The following is a 23,445-nucleotide window of genomic DNA, read 5'->3' on the forward strand; positions in this document are numbered from 1 at the left end:
TCGGGTCAAACACCTAACCAACACATCTTTCAGAAAGTGGGAGGAAACCAGAGCACCCGGAGGAAACCCACGCAGACACGGGGAGAATGTGCAAACTCCACACAGACAGTGACCCAAGCTGGGAATCGAACCTGGCACTGTGAAGCAGCAGTGCTAGCCACTGTGCACCGTGCCGCCTAACTGTTAAGGGGCATGAATGTCCCTTGAATGTATAATTGTCATTCAAAATGCAGTACCAGAGTCGTACTTAAATACAAGAGCTTGATGAACCAACAATACCATATAAATCATAGTTGTTTTGCATTCTTCTATCAATTTAATTCATTGAATTTAACAACTTCACCAGCATTTGTAAATAAATGTAATTAGTTATTTTCAGTCAGCTTGTAAAATTTTGGTTTGATTTCAAGGGTGTGTGTAGAAGCAGCATTAGGTTAATTCTAATCCATTAGCAATTGACTTAACCGTTCAACCCTGGGGCTGTTTAATTTGCATATTGCCAAAAGACAAGGGATACAGTCTAAATAAATCAGGCCATCATTTAATGAAAATGGCACTAAAGAACTGAAAACATTAATATGGATAACACTAAAATGTGCTGTCCCTCAATAGAGGACTTTTTATTCATAAATACAGATTTCAGTTTTGTCAGAAATGACTACTTCCCAGGCAACTACTTTTCTCTCTTTCATAAGATTACTAGTTGTTTCTCCTGCATCTTCTCAAGTAGGCATGCAAGAGAAGTTTGGATTATGTCTGTTGCTGTAAGGTATATAATTTCCTCTCTTCTGCTTCTTTTTGCCATCTGTTTCATTTGCTTGGATTGTTGATCAACCCACCTCCTTCTGCATCCTCTATCCTCCCTGATTGCTTCTACTCGAGTGAAGTCCCTGTGGTTCCGCAAGCAAAGATGGCAGTGTGAACGTGGGAGTCATTTTTTAAATATTTTGGGAACGTGGTGGTATTATGTAAAGAAGGCTGTGTGTACGTGTGTCCACGACTAATTAAACTGGGGTAAGGCGAATAGAGGCAACATTTATGTTTAGGGTTGAGAGCTAAAAGGGTAAAGGTGCTGGATTCATGCATTTGTAACGAGAGGCTATGGTGAAGTTTGAATTACAAGTAAATAGGCTGTTTTTGTTTTCAAATTTGCATAAGGAGATAGGTAAAGAGTTAGCTTTTTAGTTGTTAAATTTCAAAGGTGAATTTAAGGGACCTTTACAACTTACAAAGGTTTCAGAAGTAAACAAGAAATCGTTATTAAATGTTGTTATTTAGCCTGAAAATGGGGGCAATAGGAAAACATGGAAGACTTTTATATTTTGTGAAAATTGAATTCAAAGGGATGCCGAGCTCAGGGGAATCTGAGAACAAAGGGAAAACAGATACTTAAGGAAAGATGTGTGGCTGTATGAAGATGATGTTCTGAGATCAACTCTGTGCTGAAAAAAGGCCTGAAATCTGAAACCACTATGCAATTTTCAGGCCAGAACAGTCGTTGTTCCCAGAAAGCAGCATTTTTTGAACTTCCTTGGAAGTCGTGTGATATACCTTTACTAAAGTAGCAGCAATTATTGCCCTGGGTAATATTACTGGATTTTTATAGTAAAAAAATCTATAAGGGAGTCGTTGCCAAGAACACTCTTGTGTCCTGACCAGTTGGGGTTTTTGGGGGAATGTTTTGTAAGACTGTTTTAACTGTGTACCTTTAATCCTTTGTGCCTTAGTTTTTTGTTCTTCTTGTTAATAACTCTTTCAATTTTTAAAATCCTAAATGTGTTACTGGAGTCCGGTGCTTCTAGGATCAGTGGTTTTCCCTCTTTGTTTTCAAAATATGAAAGGTTATGAATAGTAAGGTAGGTTTCCCTCTGGGATCTGGCTTGTTCAGCAAATAACGTCTGCTGTGGTCATAACCATAGACTGCTAAAACTTTGAGGAAACTTTTGTACTCATCTACAGGTACAGGTGTAAATTGTGCAAGCACAAAATTGTAGGTGTGTTTTGTGTAATTGTTCGATATGAATTGGCCTCACACAAAGCCTTACAGTAGCCAAATAATACTTCCTGAAAAAGGGTAGCCTCACTCCACTTACTCAGAAATCAGATCAAGTTTTGACTTCACATTTAACACTGCACCTTCCGAGCAACAAAACTGCTTCACACTCCCATTACCCGCCATTGGAATGTGCATATTTAATACTCTCTTCATTCAGTAAATGCACCCTGAGATGTTAGTAACTGATAAATAGTGAATAATCATTCATTACCTCTTCCAAGCTAAAAAGGACACCACCAATTGGAGCACCGAAAGCCACAGATACCCCAGCTGCAGATGCTGCAGACAAAACCTATGGAAAGCAATAACAATCTTTTAGCTTACATTAACTTGAATAAAACTGGTTTATACTGACATCTTTCTGAAATAAGAGGCACAGCGGGGTCCGAAAATCCACTAAAGTTGCACTGCAATTTGTCTCAAGTCAAAAAGAGAAGTCAGTTTATTTGACGTTTATTTTTTCCTGTCCTATTGCCAAGTCTTACCAAATTTATGGTGTTGAAAGCTTTTATGATAAACAAAGTTAGATTGATAGGATATACAAACAATATTAATAGAAAATTAGAGGGAAAACTGGAAAATCCTTATTTTAAATTGTTTTTATTCTGCTTGAGATGAATGAAGCAACAGTTCAACACTTGTGCAGATAACATCATTTACAAAATGAAACTCTCTATGCAAACAGATGCTGTACCAATTTCCCACACAACAGGATCCAACAACCAACCATCAGATGAATGGCTGTTTAATTGAATCCTTTACTATGAAACTGTTGATTAATCCTGCATCAATACTCATACAAGGTCTAGAATCGCCTGCTACGCAAACGTGCTCCTCTAAGAAATTGAGCTGAGTACACTCCAGAAACTCATGGATACCTTCACCAATCTGATTTGCCAGTTCTATATTTACATTAACTTTGACCATGATTACTAAACTACCTTTCTTGCATATCCCATTTATTTCTTCCTATATTCGCTATCCTACAGTGTAAATATTGCTGGGTGACCTATATAAAGTACTCCCAAAAGTGATCTCTTATCTTTCCTATTTCTTATCTCAACACAAACTGATTCTCTGATGGACAGGAGGTGGACTAATAATCCAGAGACCCTGGTTGCTCCGGGGACATGGGTTCAAAATGTACATGATGGAAATTGAATTCAATTAATAAATCCAGAATAGAAATCTCATCTCAGTAATGGATTGTTGTAAAACAAACATCTAGTTCACCAACGCCCTTTAGGGAAGGAATTCTGCAATTCTCACCTGGCCCAATCTACATGTAACTCCAAACCCACAGCAATGTGGTTGACTCTCTACTGTCCTCTGAAATGATCCACAAAGTTACTCAATTAAAGGCAATTAAGGATAGCAAATTAATGCTGGTTTTGGAAGCAACACCCATATCACAAGAAAGAATAAAAAAAAAACAAAATCTTGCACTTTCAAACTAAAGGGGTCTCTCACTACTGTGCAGTCATCAGAGCTGCCCCACTAATTTTTCCTAGCTCTTCTATCTTTTCAAAATGTCAAATACCCTTGAATATTCAGTGCATGGTCAAGCATGCACTCAAGCATGGTCATCTTACAACCACATCACTGTAATGTTGACAGGTCACAGATGTTCATTTCTATCTGTCCAAAAAACTCATCTCCGTGTCCAAATGACATCATTACCCAAATCAGTACCCTGCGCTATTATTTCTCCATTCTCATTTAATTTACCATATCTCCTCTCACTTGATCTCTCTCCCACCACCCCCGCCCCCCCACCCACAACTATTCAGTTTAAAATTCTCTCTGCTGTCCCAGTTATACAACTTGCCACAGCACTGGTCCCACAATAGTTCAGCTGACAACGCGTCTTAAAAGTGCAGCTCCCACTTTCTTCAATACTGGTACCAGTACCCCACGAATCAAATGAATGACTGATTTAATTCTTTTAATGGTGTGGTATTTGGTTGAAGAACAAAATTGTCCAAGGGAGTTTTAAGTGCAGAGTGTTCCGACTCAGTGGCAAAACTGTCACCAGATTAGCAAATATGGGATGTGCTTTAAGTTCTATTTGCCCACCTTTGCCCATTTCCCCCATGCCAACCTCTGCCCTTGCTGTCTTCTTTACCAAGCCCACCAATGAAGTCAATACTTTTGTCACTGGCTTTAAAAGCCACCTTGGTCTGGTGCACCCTACTTCCTCCAGTCCCACGTCCCTCCTGAACATTTCATTTGTCTGATTCTAGCCCTCTATGCTTCTCTTCACTTTCTTTGACCCAATACTGGTGACTGAGCCTTCATCTATCCCTGACCGATTTTTAAAAAAGGTATTTCCCAATATATCTCCATTCTGCATTCCTTCCTCCACCATTAATTACTTCTCAAACAACTCATTTAATCTAATCCTCAGTAGCCTTTCCTCATCCCTTCCTGTCTTGATACACACTTTCATTGCATTGATTTTTAAAGCACCTTTGGATAGGTCGACCGTAAAATGTACTGCATAAACAAGCTATTTTTGCTCATAAAGCAAAAATTTAGTCAAAGAATATTTATGTTTTTTGATAAACTAGATAGCACTACAAAGAGGACACAGCACCAGAATGCCTTTGAATTCTCAGTGCTTGCTTTGCAAGGATGAAGAAAAAAATCCATTTTTCAAGCCTTGCGACCTTCTAAATAAATGGTGTAAATCTCATTTCCTGGCTCCAGGACAAAGACTATGACTGGAATTCTCCAGCCATTCATGCCTTGCCACTCTTAGCAGGACTGAGAATTTGGTGCTCAGCCAAATCTCTGTTCAATGCAGCAAGTCCGAAGAATCCCAGCTGTGGGCCGAGTCAGAGAATGTGACCCATATACTTAAAATGGAAAATAAATCCAAATTGTTTTCTTATTAGCTCCTAAAGATATCTGATCAGGTCGCCAACATTTTTCCTTTCCTTATTCCCCTTTACTTCTTCCCTACTGTTCTCAACTTCTCCTTAAGGCATTCATTCTCTTTGCAGTGCTCTGCCTAAATATTCATTCACCATGCTTGAGCTCACACACAGCATCTGCACCCTACGTGATGGAAAAGGACTCCAGAAACAGGTGTGTCCTGCCCCGAATCGGTATCCACGTGTAATTTCCAGAAATCATTGAACAGTAATCAGGGGCATGACCTCTGAATGACTTCCCTCCATCCTAACCCAGAAGCACTGCGGCAAATTGCAGTACATCTATTATTGCCCAGGCTGGCGTCAGCCACCTGAGAACAGTCTGAGGAATACACCTGGAACCTTAGTCACTTGAATGGCTCAATTACTCAATACCTTGTTGCAATGTAGCACAATCCATCACGCAAACCAGCCTCCCATCCACTGACACTGTCTACACTTCCCGCTGCCTCAGCAAAGCAGCCAGCATAATTAGGGACCCCACGCACCTCAGACATTCTCTCTTCCACCTTCCTCCATCGGGAAAGAGATACAAAAGTTTTGGTCACGTACCCCAACCGACTCGAGCAGCTTCTTCCTTGCTGCTCTCAGACTTTTGAATGGACTTAGCTTGCATTAAGTTGATCTTTCTCTACACCCTAGCTATGACTGTAACACTACATTCTGCACTTCGTTTCCTTCTCTATGAACGGTATGCTTTGTCTGTATAGCACGCAAGAAAAATATTTTTCGCTGTATGCTAATGCATGCAGCAGTAATAAATCAAATCAAACCAATCCCTGTGTAAAAGATGATTTAAAAAGAGATCTAACTTTCTAGTTAGAAATAAGAGCTGAAGAGGTGACATGACCAGATTTAATGTTTTAAGGGGTTAATTATAACAAACAGACTAAAAACATTATTGACTAAACTATTTTTACAACAGACTTGCACTTTAAACCACAAAACTTTTTAGAACAACTTAAAAAAAACACTATCACTGCACTGTCCTTTAAGTAGGTATTCAATTCTGCTAAAATTAGTCCCAAGGGTTTCTTTCCTTTCCTAGCTGAGTAACTTTATTTCTGATATTTCTCCCTTTATCGCAAGCTAAGCATTTATCAACCTTGTTTGAAATCCTCATAAATCTGGTCCTTTTGATCCAGGCACAAACTTCTACCTATATTCCAGTGTGGTGAACCATGAGGACTTTCAGCTTGTAGGTGCTCCCTCTCTCCCTGATTCTGGCAGACTGCATGCGGCTGAGATGTTCAGAAATATCTTAGAAACCCTTCCCCTCTCAAAGCCCTCCAATTGGTAACATGTATCACATGGGCATTGTATCCAGGTAGACGAGACCCCAACTCTTATCTTGGAAGTAAATGGACCATTTAAAGCATTACAGTTTAAAATTCAACATTTTTAACACATTTCTGGAACCTTGGAAATGCTGTCTATCCACTGTTGGCTCACACACTGCTGCCATTGCCCCCAAGTGTAGACATCTTGCACCTTCTTCCCAGTAAAACAATATAGGCACTTGTTAATCAAACCATGCTGGCTTACTGCCTGACAGACTTCAAAACAAGTCAAATGACACCTTTCAGTTTACCTTAATGTCCCAAAACATATCAATTTTAGAAACCTCATAACTGTAACTACCTTAGCCACCTCGAGAGCATTGTTTTCTTTGCTGTCTCAAACTATAAACAATCACCCCATAAATAACTATAATTTTTTTGTTCAGTCTCTAAATGATTATTGTGCCTAAAGCTATCCATTAATGCAAAGGCAATGAATGCCAAAATGTCTTAGGCAATGCCCTTCTAGAACTGAAGTTACTGAAGCAAGTAATTAACCATTTGTAGAATTGTTGTTCCTATTCTTTTGATTAATTACTCTGCTTATCAGTAATTTTTGCAGCAATATTTCTTCAGCCAATTATAAAAACAGAGCAAAATTTTCCATACTTCACAATGGAAGAGCATGGAAAGTAGTGGGAGGCAGTACAGATGCATTTCTGCTGGGAAATGCTTTCCCAGGCCAAGCTGGAAATTGAAATGGCCACCTGCTCCACTAAGACAAAGCCAATTATGCTGGTTATCCCTAATCAGGAATGACTTGGGGCCTTGCTGGCACTTCACTGGTGGCAGAGCAGCCCTCACGAGGTACGGAGGCTGTGAGCTCAATGGAGATGGTCTGCCTGCAGCAGCCTGATGGGTCATTGGAGCCAGATGGGTTCCCCTTCCATCCTAATGGACTTGACAGCCTGGTTATTGTTCGTTTCTGCACTGCTGCAACTGCCAGCAAGGGCACTTCCATTTTGAGGAATCCTCATGGTCTCCACCCTGACTCAGCAAGGCCCACCTCACCCAACAGGGTTTAGCAAGGCTCCTGAGCTGCCAGCCCTTTCATTGGGCTTGCAACAGAGAGACAGCCGGCTGTCTTTAACTTGGTGGCAAATCCAGAGGTGGAAAATTAGGAGAGTGACTCCTCAGTAGATTGATGAGCCAGACTCAGAATGTGGCAAATGTGGACTTGGAATCACCATTTGGTCCCAATGCTGGGATCCAAAACCCCTGGCTAAATCCACCCACAAAATCTAAAGAGCTGCTATGGGCTAAAATAATGAAAATAACCCAAATGGTACCATACCATAAATCTGCATTAAATCCAACAAAGATTTAGTTTAGCTGGAACATGCAACATTTACTCAGGGAAAACATAGCTTCAACAAAAATATATCTTTGAGATCATAGGAATCAAAGTTCACTTATGCAAACAACCGGCTAATTGATGCAAGCAAGCAAAATGTAGTAGTTTTTAAGTTAAAATGGCAAACAAAAGAAATTAAATAATGCTACCTCTCGTTTCTTTGCTTCATTTTTGTTGTATTTTGGGAACAGGTAGGAGAAAATATTACCGCAGCAACATGCAACATGGACAAGGGGGCCTTCCTTCCCCAGGCTAAGCCCTGAGGCAACAGCTAATACCAGAGTGATTGTTTTAATTAGCAAAGTCCATTTGCCCAGGTATCCCCGGATAATGAAGCCACTGAGAATGGTTTTAATCTGTAAAAGAAAAACATAGATGTATTTAAATTTAATGCAAATGTCTTGGGCTACATGTTGCTCTCAATAAAACATCAGTAACTTCAGCAGCACAGTGTGTCCAACTGCTGCAATTGAAAATCTAGTTTTGAATAGCTACCGTAATACCAGTCGCAGTGAGAGGCTACCCAATGAAACGAGCAAAAGTAGGACAAGGAAACCAACTTTTTTTTTTAATTATTTGATTAAGAGATGCGGGTGACACTGGCCAGCATATGTTGCCCATTCCTAATCTTCCTTGAGAAGGTGGTGGTGAGCCGCTTTCTTGAACTGCTGCAGTCCATGTGCTGTAGGTACACCCACAGTGCTGTGAGGGAGGGAGTGCCAGGATTTCGGCCCAGCAACTATGAGGGAATGGTGACATAGTTCCAAGTTAGACGGTGTGTCCAGGAACGAAGGGGAACCTACAGGCAGCGCTATTCCCAGATTCCTGCTACCCTTGTCTATCTGAGTGGTAGAGGTTGAGGGGGTTTGGAAGCTGCTTTTGAAGGAGCTTTGGTGAGCTGCATCTTGGAGGTGGTACATAGGGCTGCCAATCAATTGGGTGTCAATCAATTGAGCTGCCTTATCCTGTATGGTGTCCAGCTGCTTGAGTGTTAGAGCTGCGATACATTCAGGCGAGGGGAGATTATCCCATCACAATCCTGACTTACACCTTTTGGTCGGTGGACAGGCTTTGGGGAGTCAGGAAGGGAGATGCAAACTTAGGCTTCTACCAGAAAATGCTTTTTCATACAAAGTAATCAATGAGCTTTTCTGTAAAGTGGTGGAAGGGTCACTTAACAATTGGATATTACAATGAAAGGACTGCAAGGTGTTTCTGAAAGGATAAACGAAGTTTAGCCGGACGATCACATTACTTCTTGTGTGGTAAAATTCTATAATGGGTTTATGAAAGTAGTATTTTATTACAAATCTATAACAGATCACTTGACACAACACCACCTGCTAGTGGAGAAAGCTACTAAAAACTGTACTCAAATGGAGGTAAGTCACAGATGACTACTGACCAATTATCCACCAGTCCTCATCTCTCACTTTTTTCAGGTGTCTTCTTGCTGCTCATTAAGCCCATTTAGTGGTCTGGAATGGGAGACTTCATTCCTGAAATTTTGGTTCTTTCCCTGCTACCATCAGACTTTTGAATGGACCTACTTTATGTTAAGTTGACCTTCCTCTACACCCCATCTATGACTGTAACACCGTATTTTGCAGCCTTTCCTTTCCTTCTCCATAAGACAGAGCAGCAGAATTAGGCCACTCAGCGTATCGACTTTGCTCCACCATTCAATTGTGGCTGATATTTTTCTCATCCCCATTCTCCTGTCTTTTCCCCATAATCCCTCATCCCCTTATTAATCAAGCATCTATCTATCTGTACAGTTTCTACTTCCACTTCATGCTTTATAAAAACAATTCTGGTCCAAGTTCTAAACAAGCAAGGGGACAAAAGTTTCAGTTTAAGCCCGTCTCGCTGAGAAAAAGAACGTTTTTTGCTGTTTTCACCACTGGAAAATCTGAAGTCATGTACAGAATGCCTGATTCAGAGTAAAACTCATTAAATTCTGTTCAACAAACTGTTTTGACATTAAATGAAAAAGCAGCCCCTATTGAAGAATTTAATAATTGCTCCACTTGCAACTACTAATTTATTAACTCAATTGTAAATGCTGACCAATGGTGTGCTTGAGCAATCCAAGCCTAAGGGAAACTAGAATAAGACTGTCGAACTCAATTAACTTAAGCATTACAGAAAGCAGAGAGGGAGCATTTTCAACACATCAATTTGGGCTGGATCTGAATTCAGAATCCAAAGTTAAATGTCAGTGTGCTAACCCATGCCATTACACTTCATGTAACTTCTAACTGATTTCCTTATTATTCTACAAACTTCTTCCTGCATGCTCAAGGGCATTATACACTGTTTTAGGAATTGCCTTAACTTGCTTCTAATTCAATGGAAGGCCTGACAAAACAGTAAAGAAAAATGCACTGAAAAATAGCAAACCACATCATTTGAGAATGTCACTGGTCAAAAGTAATATGGTCAATTTTCCAGACTGTAATGAGGATAATTTTGTCTGTCAAAACCTAGGGCACAGAACAGAATTACTAAACGTCTGACTTTGAGAGATGATCCGTGATTTCACGCTTGAAAAGCGAAACAAAACATGACATAGCTGCCAGCCAGATCGACCTTGAGGTGTTCGTTCTCCTGAATGGGAGTGTCAAATGGAGGTAAGTCACAGATGACTACTGACCAATTATCCACCAGTCCTCATCTCTCACTTTTTTCAGGTGTCTTCTTGCTGCTCATTAAGCCCATTTAGTGGCCTGGAATGGGAGACATCATTCCTGAAATTTTGGTTCTTTCCCTGATTTTCCCTGCTACCATCAGACTTTTGAATGGACCTACTTTATGTTAAGTTGACCTTCCTCTACACCCCATCTATGACTGCAACACTGTATTTTGCAGCCTTTCCTTTCCTTCTCCATAAGACAGGGCAGCAGAATTAGGCCACTCAGCATATCGACTTTGCTCCACCATTCAATTGTGGCTGATATTTTTCTCATCCCCATTCTCCTGTCTTTTCCCCATAATCCCTCATCCCCTTATTAATCAAGAATCTACCTCTTTTTTAAAGACACTCAATGACCTGGCCTCCACAGCTTTCTGCGGCAAAGAGTTTCACAGATTCTGGCTGAAGAAATTCCCTCTCATCTCTGTTTTAAAGAATTGTCCCTTCAGTTTGAGGTGCCCTCTGGTTCTAGATTTTCCTACTAATGGAAACATCTTCTCAACGTCCACTTTATCCAGGCCTCGCAGTATCCTGTAAGTTTCAATAAGATTCCTCCCTCATCCTTCTAAGCTTCAATAAGTTCCCCCCAGTGTACGGTATGCTTTGTCTGTATAGCAAGCAAGAAACAATACTCTTCACTGTATTCCAAGACATGTGACAATAATAAGTCACATCAAATCATGTTTCAGTCTCATCTCAGAAGACCCTCTTCCCTTCAGCTTCCAGATCTGCAAAGAAGCCAGCACTTGAACCTTTACGATAATAAAATCTCCCAGCACAGTAAGAGACACTTGGCACATCATGTCTATGCCAGCAAAGTATTAATAGAACTTTTGTCCTCTTCAGGTACTAACAAAGCTGCAGCATACTTCCAGCAATTTAAACAAAGTATTTTCAAAAATGAACAATTGGTTGTTATTAGTAAAGTGAGCTTGTAAAAATACATAGTTGCTAAGGTGGATTTCAGAAAAGAAATTACAGGGTCTCACCTCTGGAATTCCAGAACCACAGGCGTACGGAGCAAATACCTTCACCAAGGAAACAGCCAGGAAGCCAAATCCCAAGGCCCAAAAAATATACATAATGTAGTTCATTATATAAGAACCTGGTCCCTGGAAAACATTGCACAGTTAAAATAACTCCACTGTAAAATCTGAGGACTTTGTTCATCATTTATCAAATCTCAACAGAGGACAAAACTAAACAGCTTATTTTTTTCCTTGTTTTCTTCTCCAACAACTGTCACTATTGCGTTTTTGAGATAATTATATGGTTAAACTAAAAATCCATTCTACTCCTGTAGAGCTTAATTTATTTTTTGTGTTTTTTTTTTAAGTATCCTGACTGGAGATTGAACAGTTTTATTTCAGAAAGATAATCAGCATCAAGCGCCCAGGTGTTGCATTGCACAGAGTAACATTCCCTTGACTATTCCAATACTCCTTTGCCCAACTGCAAAGATCACCATTTTACTTGCAACTCCAACCAACCTTAAGACTCAGGCAAAACTGCCAAGTTGGGGTAGCTTTGCTCAGTGGGATTGTACCCAACAGGGAGTTGGTAAACCATTTAGCAAATCTATGATTAAGCTGTACAATTTGGGAGGGGTGCAGATCCAATGAATGAAAAGGTCTCAACCTAGGGCAATGAGAGAACTACATTTGGCCCCAACACTCTTAGACTAAGGAGTATAAGAAAACAATACAGTTGGTACTTGCACGTGCTATCAAGCGATTAGGGGCTCCAGTGATTAGCACTGCTGCTCCATGGCGCCAGGGATCCAGGATCGATTCCCAAATTTGGTCACTGTCTGTACAGAATCTGCACATTCTCCCCGTGTCTGCATGGATTTCCTCCGGGTACTCCAGTTTCCTTGCACAGTCCGAATGACCTGCTGGTTAGGTGCGTTGGCCATGCTAATTCTCTCTCAATGTACTTGAACAGGCGCCAAAGTGTGGTGAACAGGGGATTTTCACAATAACAGCAGTGCAGTGTGAATGTAAGCCTACCTGTAGCTAACAAATAAACTAAAACTTTAATCTATCTGCTGGTATCAGTGAGGGAAGAATAAGTTTGGGTGCAATGGGACTGCTCAAATGGATGACATGGCTGATGGCAATATTCATCCAGAAAGATACATCAGCACAAATCCTTTCTGTAAAGAAAATAATGACTTACAAATTAAACCCCATCACCTTCTCTCTCCCACACCCCACAGAAATCAACCAAAACCCTCTATGAGTCAGAAAATCAACTAATTGTTTAATACTTGCAACAAGCCATTGGGAACCTACTTACATCCGCTTGTCCAATTATTAATTCAGCCCATGTTTTCCACTGAGGACATTCATTTCTTGCTTCAAACGTTGGCTCATTGGATCCCCAGCAGCACTGTTCATGATTAAACCACATTGCGCTCAGACATATGCCTTCCTTTAAGTCAGTCATCCAGTCTGCAGCAATATCTATTAAACCAGCCAAGGCACCTGAAAATCATGAGATGGTGTCACATTTTTAGACATTAGCTCTCTCCAATTTAAAAATGTGCAATTTAATGCTCCACCCTTTAATAATTATCACAACTCAAGGAATACTCTCATTTTTGTCAAAACTCAGCTTTTTCTTGGTACAAGGGAACAGGAATGGGTCATTTAGCCCCTTAAACTAGTTTTGGTAACTAATTTGAATATTTGGCTGATTACATAGAAACATAGAGGATAGGAGCAGGAGGATGCCATTTGACCCTTCAAGCCTGTTCCACCACTCATTACGATTATGGCTGATCATCCAACTCGATAGGTGATGGGCTAATCTTTGAAGTTTTCCATCTTAAGGTAGGCATGTGGTACAACAGATCAACTATTGGTTAACTTTCTATTTTGATGGATGTGACACATCATGGTCATGACACACATCACACAGAGTAAAGTATTCACAAGTACAGAGTGGAACAACAACCATTTATATATATTAAAAAAAAATCAGTGCTAAAAGACTCCGGCTATTCATAAAAGCTGTGAACTATGAACAAGGATTTGAAATTTAAGAAAAGTTCTTTTAGAAGTTTTAATGAGTATTGGAAATATTAATACAGCATAACTATTTTGAGCCATGTCTAGTGTTTTCACATCAGGACACTGATACTACTACTTAATTTGCATCCACCCAAAAATAACAAAACACATGCCATAAATGTAATTCAATCAAATAAATCATTACATTGCTCGGTTAAACGTGACCCACACGTACATGTATCAGCTCAACTCAATAGCAAAGACAGAGTTATCTTGTTTCATACCCACCCAAAACCCACACCTCAGCTTTTGACTCCATTCATCCCCCCAGGGGTGTTTTCAGGAGAAGCGCAATGTGTGGGTTCAGTGTTCTCAGCCAAGCTTCCAACTCCATGCTATCCATCACTATCTATTTCTAAATCGGCTACTGAAACCCTACCTACACGTATCAGCTCTAGACTTGTCTCCCATGATATCCTCAGTGGCTTCTTGAGTTTCATCATTCACAAACTACAACTAATCCAAAACTCTGCTTCTTCTTCTTATTCTGTGCCAAGTCTATTCCTGGCTTTCACCCTGGCTTTGCAAATCTTGACACAGTAAGAAGTCTCACAACACCAGGCTGTATCCCATTTCAGATGAGAACAAGAATGTTGAAACCCTTACGTTTTAAGCTGGAAGATAATGAAGATTTACAAAGATGTGGAGATGCCGGCACTGGACTGGGGTTCTCACAATAAGAAGTCTCACAGCACCAGATTAAAGTCCAGTGGGTTTATTTGGAATCACAAGTTTTTGGAGTTGCTCCTTCATAAGGTGAGTAATATGTGATTCCGAAAGCTCGTGATTCTAAATAAACCTGTTGGACTTTAATCTGATGTTGTGAGACTTCTTACTGTGCCCACCCCAGTCCAACGCTGACATCTCCACATCTTTGCAAATCTTCCAGCTTAAAACATAAGGGTTTCAACATTCTTGTTCTCATCTACAATCCCATCCCCATCATCATACACTCTTCAACTTCCACAACCACTTTCAACCTTAAATTCCAACATGCGTTCTCCATTCTTCTGCTACTGGCCTCATTTGCAGCCCCATCCCTCTACTCCATCTTTAGCCAGCTCAACCTACAACTCTTCTGTCTCCTTCATGCACCTCTTCCAAACCTATTTGATAGGCATTTGACGTGTCAGCTTCACTCAGTGAAATCCATCATATGAGCCAGCAGGGCTATGGCCTCAAGTTCCTCTCTAAAACGTAAGCATACAGTATAAAAAAAACAGAAAATGCTGGAAAATTTCAACAGGTCTGACAGCACCTGTGAAGAGAGAATAGAGTCAACATTTTGAGTCTGGATGACCCTTCAACAGACTTCTACACGAATGCTGTCAGACCTGCTGAGATTTTTCAGCATTTTCTGTTTTTGTTTCAGATTCCAGCATCCGCAGTATTTTGCCTTTATCGTAGTGCAGTACAATACTGTTTAAATGCTACATTGCCAAGGCTGCTGCCTTTCAGATAAGTTGTTGGATCAGTGCCACATCTACCTGTTCAGGTGAATTTAAAATATTTTATGACACCACTTGAAGAGAAGTGGGAGAAAAAGAGACATGCAGGAAAGAAGCAGAAGGAATATGTTCAAGCCTTGCATCTTTTTTGAATTAACCTCGAGTTTGAGGAACTTATAGGTCCCTGACACTTTCTCCATTGCAACACCTCAGTCGATCAGGGTCAAGACTTGTCAAATAGCACCTTTTACTCTTGTACCATAAATTGAGGTGAATGTTTAAAATTTGGCATTCTTGCATTTGACCTGATGAGTGCAAGATGAAGAGCTTTGGCAACATCTCTCTTTGCAGCAATATTCAATCCTCCTTCATGTAGTTTACATGATCAACTTTCAAAATGCATAAAAGCACAATTAACCTACAGCTGGAGGCACAAAACCTGTTGGCAGAATTGTCTATACTATTAGTTACTAAAGTTATATCATAACATGTTTTGTGCTCTTTGTGCAAGTTATTTAAATTATATGAAGTCAGCAACATATATGGTTTTTGTGGCTCCTGAAGATTCAGTAAAAGATAGTCCATTGCTCAGATATTTCTAGGCTTCAGCACTTGAATATAACCATCAACGTACTTTTACTAATTAGCTCTATACTTCCATTTTAAAACAAAATCATAAAAGAAAATGCTTCATTTATACTTAGTTTGCCAAATTTCAACTTAACAGCACTCTGAATTAAAATGATATCTGTGACCTGTTGTTTTCTTACCTGATGCCAGACCAGTCAGCGTGACAACCAGCCATCCCGACCAAGCATCGTACAGACTTTTTATAAACTCCCACACAGAATCTTTCTTCTTGCTGGTAATCTGGAATGAATAAATATTGACTTATATCTTATATATTAGGGTTTGTTTGCCACACAGTATTCAACCCTCCTACACAGCATGGAGGTCACAAATGACATACATAGTTTCACATATATTTTACTGCAGTTCGATAACTTTGAACATACTTTCACACATGCATCAATTTAAAGTTATAATCAAATAACATTTTAAGGGAATTCAAGTTGCACTGACAAACTTAGACAACATTGCTCTTAATCCCTTGCTGATTCATGAACATTAATGTTACTCATCTTGCTACAAATTGTGATCATTCACCTGTTGGAATTACACACATGTATGACACACTGTAACATCTTTACTGCAGTGAAATATCCCAAAGTGTGCAATAATAACATTGTCAAACAACATTCACATCAAGCCACATAAGAATATGTGAGGGAAAAGGGTGAAAGACGTAGGTTTTCAAGAGCGTCTTGCAAGAGGAAAAAGAGATAGAGCAAAAGTCTGGTTCAGGTTTGTACAATTATGAGGAAGAATGATGGAGTTGCTAGATAAGAGTACAGGAGCTGTAATGAGGTGAATGGATGGATGGGTGGGTGTGTGCAAATATATGAAGAAAGGCTTAGATTCCATAAAATCCCTACATCGCAGAAGACCATTCAGCCCACTGAGTCTGCACCAATTCTCCAAAAGAGCATCTTACCCAGGTATGTTTAGATGGACCAGGAACCAAACCCACCAAGAGCTCATGCAAATTATAAATAGGTCTTTTACTCTGCTTCAAGTTAAAAATAAATAAATCTAATAATCGGAATAAACAATGAGAAACAATAAGCAAGGAAAGTAAAAGAAAATGTATAATTCAAATCATTCTGACATGCCTCCTTACAGGCACTCAGCTAGCAATACACATTAGATTCAGAGCATGTTATCTGATACCTCTGGCTGGGATTGTCCACAGTGAGAGAATGCTATCAAAGAGGAAACACTTGACAAATTGCTTCTGCTTTTTTTTGGTCTAAAATGAATTTAGTTTTGCTGCTATTAGTTCCAAATATAACTTCACTGCAGTGTTAATGTAAGCTTTACTTGTGACTAGTAAATAAGTTTTAAATAAAAAATCCAATCACCGAACTCAAACTGTATGAGATATAAAAAGGTCTGGAGGGGCAATTTTTTCACACAGGTATTGGTCGAGGCAGGTACAATTTTTTCTTTTAAAACGCATTTAGACAGTTACACGGTTAAGATAGATTTAGAGGGATATGGGCCAAACACGGGCAATTGGGACTAGCTTGGTGGTTAAAAAAAGGTGGCATGGACAAGTTGGGCCGAAAGGCCTGTTTCCATGCTGTAAACTTCTGTATTCAAGAGGCAGCTGGATATATCACTTGGGGCAAATGGGATCAAGGTTATGGGGAAAAAACAGGATTAGGCTATTGAGTTGGACGATCAGCCATAATCGTAATGAATGGCGGAGCAGGCTTGAAGGGCCAAATGGCCTCCTCCTGCTCCTATCTTCTATGTTTCTATAGACCTCTGTGACTCTATGTATGTCAGGCATGATGGGATAAACCATTTGTTTCAGGCTGTTGTGCAAAACTAGTTGTATCAGCCTGACATTCAATTCCACAGCAGTTAATACGATAAATCATGTTTTAAGAAATAAATAGGAGCAGGAGTAGGCCATCCAGCCCCTCGAGCCCGCCCCGCCATTCAACAAGATCATGGCCGATCCGCTGTGGCTCAGTTCCACTTTCCCGCCCTCTCCCCATAACCCTTAATCCCCTCTCTTATCAAGAACCCATCAACCCGCTTCTTAAAAATATTTAGCGAGGCAGCCTCCACCACTTCAACGGGCAGAGAATTCCAGAGATTCACCACCCTTTGAGTGAAGAAGTTCCTCCTCAACTCCGTTCTAAACCGCCTCCCCTTTATCTTGAGGCTGTGCCCCCTAGTCCTACTGTCTTTTTTGAGCGGGAAGAGTCTCTCCACCTCTATCCTATCCATCCCATTCATCATCTTATACGTCTCAATGAGATCTCCCCTCATTCTTCTAAACTCTAACGAGTACAAGCCTAGTTTATTCAGCCTCTCCTCATAGCTCAATCCCCTCAACTCCGGTATCAGCCTAGTAAACCTCCTCTGCACTCCCTCCAGGGCCAAAATATCCTTGCGCAGGTGCGGCGCCCAAAACTGCACACAGTACTCCAGCTGCGGCCTCACCAATGCCCTATACAGCTGCAGCAAGACCTCCCTACTTTTTGCGCCAGAGCCCAAGATTAATTTCTATTTCACTGGTTTTATAAAATGGCACTTATTTCACTGAAACTGAGTGGCAGGGTGGATTAACTCCCTGCTTTTGTTCAGCTCTAAAATTTAGTGGTACAGTGGATTTGCTTTTAAAAATGGAGATATGGTGGTAGTATGTTAGCACATTGTACAGTGTGTTAGCACACTGTACTTTACTCCTAGAGTTGTTTAGGTATGTGATACTTTCGGGAAGATCATAGGCTAATTGCTTGTTGCACTTAGTGAAATGCAGACTGTTTCAGTTGATACTATGGAGAAATTAAGTAAAGATTTCAACTAACTACGTGCCAGTAAGTTAATCAATTTCCATTTCACTGAGGCATCGCTAATGTATTAACATGCTCTGCATTCCAGACACCAGTTCGTCATTTTATACTTATCACTTAAAAGAGCGACTTAAGATGTCTGCTTTTTTTTGTAAAACTATTAATTAAATTCAGTCAGCTTTGCCAAAAACAAAGCGTGCTTCGTGCTCAGGCTGCTTGATAGCACGCCAGTGCCTTGCATTCACTTTCTGAGATTTAGATTAGACTTCATGATTCTCTGCCTCGGTTTGCAAGTTTATCCAGTGCACTGCTGAGGCACACACAGCAATGAAGGTCCCAAGTTCGGCTTCTGTTTCCTGCTGAGTTGACCGATTTCAGCTGAACTGGGTGCATTAATAACCTTAGCGCATTTGTGGAAGAACTCAAAGTAAATGTAATGAGCATGGTCCTGGAGGGGTCTTTTTAGTTTACTTACCAGTGTCACAAGTAGGATTGCATTAGCACTGCAATGAAGTTACTGTGAAAATCCCCCAGTCACCACTCTGGCGACTGTTCAGGTACACTGAGGGAGAATTTAGCATGGCCAATGCACCTAACCAGCACATCTTTTTGACTGTGGGAGAAAACCGGAGCACGTGGAGGAAACCCATGCAGACGTGGGGAGAACGTGCAGACTCCTCACAGGCAGTGACCCAAGCCGGAAATCGAACCCAGGTCCCTGAGGCTGTGAGGCAGCAGTGCTAGCCACTGTGCTTAAATTTTTACAATTTACATCGATGGCTGAGATGAGGTGAGCACACGCATAAATTTGCAGATGACACAAAAATAGATAGGAAAGTATGTTGTGAAGAAGACATAAGGAGTTCACCAGTTGATAGAGATAGGTTGAGAGGGTGAGCAAAAATCTGGTAGGTGGAGTATCGTGTGAGAAAATGTGAAGTTGTGCACTCTGGCAGGAAGAATTTAAAAAAAACTGAGTATCACTTAAACTGAGAATGACTGCAGAACTCTGAGGTACAGATGGATGTAGATGTTCTACTACGTGTCACAGAAAGGTAATATGCAAGTAATCAAGAAAGCTAATAGAATGCTATTCTTCATTAAAATAGGAATTGAACATAAAATTAAGGATGTTATACTTCAGTTATATAGGGTGAGACCACATCTCAAATACTGTGTGCAGTTCTGGTCTCCCTATTTGAGGACAGATGTCAACGTGTTGAAGCCAGTTCAGAGGAGGTTTACTAGATTGATACCTGGGATGAGTGGGTGGTCCTATGAGGAAAGGTTGGACAGGCTAGGCTTGTTTCCACTGGAGTTTAGAAGAGTGAGGGGTGACTTGATTGAAGTATATAAGATCCTGAATGGTCCTGAAAAGGTGGACATGGAAAGGTCGATTTCTCTTGTGGCTGAGTCCAGAGCAAGCAGACACTATTTTAAAGTTAGGGGGTCATCGTTAGAGGACAGAGAGGAGGGAGATCTTTTTTCTCTCTCAGAAGGTTGTGCGATTTTGGAAATCTCTGCTTCAGAATGTTGTGGAGGTGGGATCGTTAAATATTTTTAAGGCAGAGGTAGACAGATACTTTTAGGCAAGGAAATCAAAGGTTAAGCGGGTAGTGGGGGAGGGAGGTAAATGGGAACGTGGAGCTCGAAACACAAACAGATCGGGCTGCCTATTGAACAGCAGAGCAGGCTCAAGAGGCTGAATGGCCTACGACTGTTCCTGTTTTTTGTCTGTTCATTAAACAAAAGTCCTGCTCTTAGTTTCTATCCGGTCAGCGGTTATTTCTGGTACAGCACAGGTCTAAAGGATGGGAGTAGGGATGCTAACGTGCTAAGGCAGCTTGCTGACATCAAGGCTCATACATGAATAATGCAACTTGGACAAAACATCTGAGAGTGAGAGTTCCCATAGAACTGTACGCAACAAGCGCACAACAAGTTGGACAAAGAGGATGAATAATGTTTCATATTATTCACTCATGGGGAGAAGTGTGAAGTGATGCATTTTTGTAGGAAGAACGAGAAGCTGTTGTGTTAAATGTTATAACATTAAAGAGAGTGCAGAAGCAAAGAGACCCAAGCACATACATACAAGGAATCAAACACCACAACCTTATTCAACCACCCCAATAAATAGTTGGTTTAGATAACCATCTATGGAACCAACAGTGGAATTCCTGATTGGAGACAGATTTTACTTTATTTGGTCATGTGGCAGAGTGAAAACTGGTCATTCACAAACTCTCTTAAAATAGCTACTGTAAAATAGACTGGCATTGCCACTGATATGTCAAGAAGTATTAAAATGAAGATGTATCAGAATCTAGTGAAATGAAGTGTTATTTGCAGATCAGCTTTCCAATTATGGGTTTACGAGTTGTACCCACCTTTCTGTGCCTTTCTCGGTCTTTGCACTTCTCCCGCACCCAATCGATGGTGTGGAAATCGTCATACGTCCCAACACCTGGTATAGGCTCATCTAAAAGGTCCAATAAATGGGTTGTGCTGTTTATTCCACCTCCATTAGTCATCGTATAATTGGCTCCTTTAAGATTAAAACAAAGGGAAGGCTATATTAAACTTACTTGAAATGTTGAATCATTTCAAAGTGGATTTTTTTTTAAAACTGACATTGACAAGTCTGTCTAATTATTTCAGGAACACTGATTATTACATTTCTTCTCTTTTTTAATATTTCATATAAAGCCACCCTTTTCCCCTGACAGCGACATATTTTTATATTCGGTGCAACAACCATAACATGCCAGCCCATCCTTCCCAACATGTTCCCATTTTACAGGTAGTGGATCACAGGGGTTAAGTTTATTAAATAGGAGGCAGGATGAACTGCACCAGACACAGGTAAAAGCAACAGCACAAATTTCACAGCATCTACGGGGGGGAATGAGATTACAACGTATCTGCAACAACACTGTGTCCCTTGGTTCTAAAGTCCCTTCTGGCCCTTCGTCAGAGCCATCCACACTCGAAACATTAGCTCTGTTCTCTCTCCACAGAGGCTCTCATATCTGCTGAGATTTCCCAGCACATTTTGTCTTTGATTCAGATTCAAGCATCTGCAGTAATTTGTCTTTAACCTTTCTGCAGCTATCCTGTTGAACCATAAATAACTGAAGAAATACAGAAAAATATGTGTCAATCCTCACTTGGATGTGACAGATAGTCTGTGATTTTCATTTGATCTTGGGCATCAGCAACATATTAACAATGTCATACGGCATATAACTGGTTACGTTGGGAGCCAGAAGTTAGGAAATAAATTTTCTTTCAATCAGTCTAACTGTAGGATTTTTGCAGTGAATTTGGAAGGCTAGACTTGGAGTGAAGGTTCCTCTGAAGTAGAATCTCCAGTACTTCTTGCTTCATTTTTTAAACTTGTTCTCGGATATGGGTGACGCTGACAAGGTTGCATTAATGGGTCTCCTGCTTATACAACTGAATGGCTTGTCAGGCTACTTTGTGGGAAATTAAGAGTCGACCACATAGTGTGAATTATAATTAATAGAGAGCCAAACTGGATAGTACCGAAGCAAAATACTATGAATGCTGGAAGTCTGAAATAAAAAAACAGAAATGTTGGTTATACTCAGCAGGTCAGGTAGCATCCGTGGAAGCAGAAAGACAACAAATGTTTTAGGTTGATGATCTTTTACCAGAATGAAAAATGTAGTTTTTCAACCGGTGAAAGGGAGAAGGGGGCGAATACATGTAAATTGCTGTTTCACTTGGAAGAAGTGTTTGAGGCTTTCAATGGTGCGGAGGTAAAAGAAAAGAACAAAGAAAAACACAGCACAGGAATGGACCCTTTGGCCCTCCAAGCCTGTGCTCATCATGATGCTCTAACTAAACTAAAAAAAAACTTTCTACTCTTACATGGTCCATTCCATTTATTCCCTCCATATTCATGTACCCATTCAGATGCCTCTTAAATATTGCTAATGTGCCTATTTCCACCATATCCTCTGGCAGTGTGTTCCAGATGAAAAACCTTCCCCGCACATATCCCTTAAACTTTCTCCCTCTCACTCGAGCTCTGTTGGTCTCAACATTCTGGAAATAATCCTCATGATTTCTCAGAGGTGGGTATCTGTCACATTTGTGAGATGGCTCCTGAGCCAAGTCTCCCCCGCAACCAAAGTCATCAGCAACCTTCATCTGATCCTCTGCTGTTGGGTAAGCCAGGGATGAATGAAGCAAGGTACAGTGTGTTGTTCTGCTGCCCCACATGATAGCAGCAGTTTCCATATGGGATTCACTCTCATTTGATCTTGGCTTCTGTGCTCTGGAGATGTTGCCGGTACGTGTGATGCTAAGGCATAGTCACAGACAGGACATGAAGCTCTTTCCTAGTCTTCAAACTGTTCAGATGTAACTATGGTCTTGTCAGAATTTGGTCAAAGTCTTCATTTTCTGAGTCTTCTTCATCAGTGTCATAATGTACTCGAAACTTTAACACTCTTTCTGCCTCCACAGCGAGAGCTAAGGATTTTTTTCCCCAGAACATTGTTTTTATTTCAGATTTTTAACATCTGGGAATTTTGCTTTTGTCTCCATTTTTTGAAACAGATAGCAACACAGGAATTAGGAGCAAATTCAGCCATTCAATCAGCTCATGGCTGATCTCTCCTTGGTCTCAAATCCTCCTCACCACCTTGGAAATTGGCTTCCAAGGAACATAGATCTTCAGTAAGTGCTTTCCAATGTTCTCAAGTTCTTTAGCCTGGAAAGCCACAGCCAAGTCATCAGCATACGTGAACAACCATGATTTTGTGGGATGGAGGTCACTGTTGAAGAGGGCCAGTGCGAGAACTGATCTCTGGGATCAGTGTGGGAGTTGCCTGTTGGTTAAGCGTGGTGGCTGATTTGCTCTCCAGAGTGCATATGAAAATTCAACTGCTGATGATCTACATTCATACACCAGATAATTTTGCAGAGCTTCAGCAGCAGGCCTGCATGCCACCCAATGTCATTGGCTGGGAGGGAGGCAGCAATCTTTATCCGATCCTCCTGTGAAAGCAAGTTTTCTCAGTTTAAAACCTGTCACTATTTCCAAGCTTCCAAGACAACAAAACCAAGACCACCAGGCT

General features: G+C 40.6%; 1 protein-coding gene across 7 annotated transcripts in view; it reads right to left on the reverse strand.

The window, feature by feature from the left end:
* The window catches only part of clcn3 (chloride channel 3), a 156,133-nt gene that overhangs the window by 41,271 nt on the left and 91,417 nt on the right, over window positions 1-23,445 (reverse strand). For all 7 annotated transcript variants that reach the window (XM_080189478.1, XM_080189475.1, XM_080189476.1 and 4 more), the window contains 6 exons: window positions 20,725-20,882; window positions 15,674-15,773; window positions 12,680-12,867; window positions 11,371-11,493; window positions 7,836-8,042; window positions 2,268-2,348 (listed from right to left, as the gene is read on the reverse strand). In XM_080189478.1, coding sequence (XP_080045604.1) covers window positions 2,268-2,348; window positions 7,836-8,042; window positions 11,371-11,493; window positions 12,680-12,867; window positions 15,674-15,773; window positions 20,725-20,882 — 857 coding nt within the window. The remainder of the gene's footprint in view (window positions 1-2,267; window positions 2,349-7,835; window positions 8,043-11,370; window positions 11,494-12,679; window positions 12,868-15,673; window positions 15,774-20,724; window positions 20,883-23,445) is intronic.

This window comes from Carcharhinus amblyrhynchos, chromosome 5, assembly GCF_965287045.1.
Source record: "Carcharhinus amblyrhynchos chromosome 5, sCarAmb.v2.hapA, whole genome shotgun sequence".
NCBI lineage: Eukaryota > Metazoa > Chordata > Chondrichthyes > Carcharhiniformes > Carcharhinidae > Carcharhinus > Carcharhinus amblyrhynchos.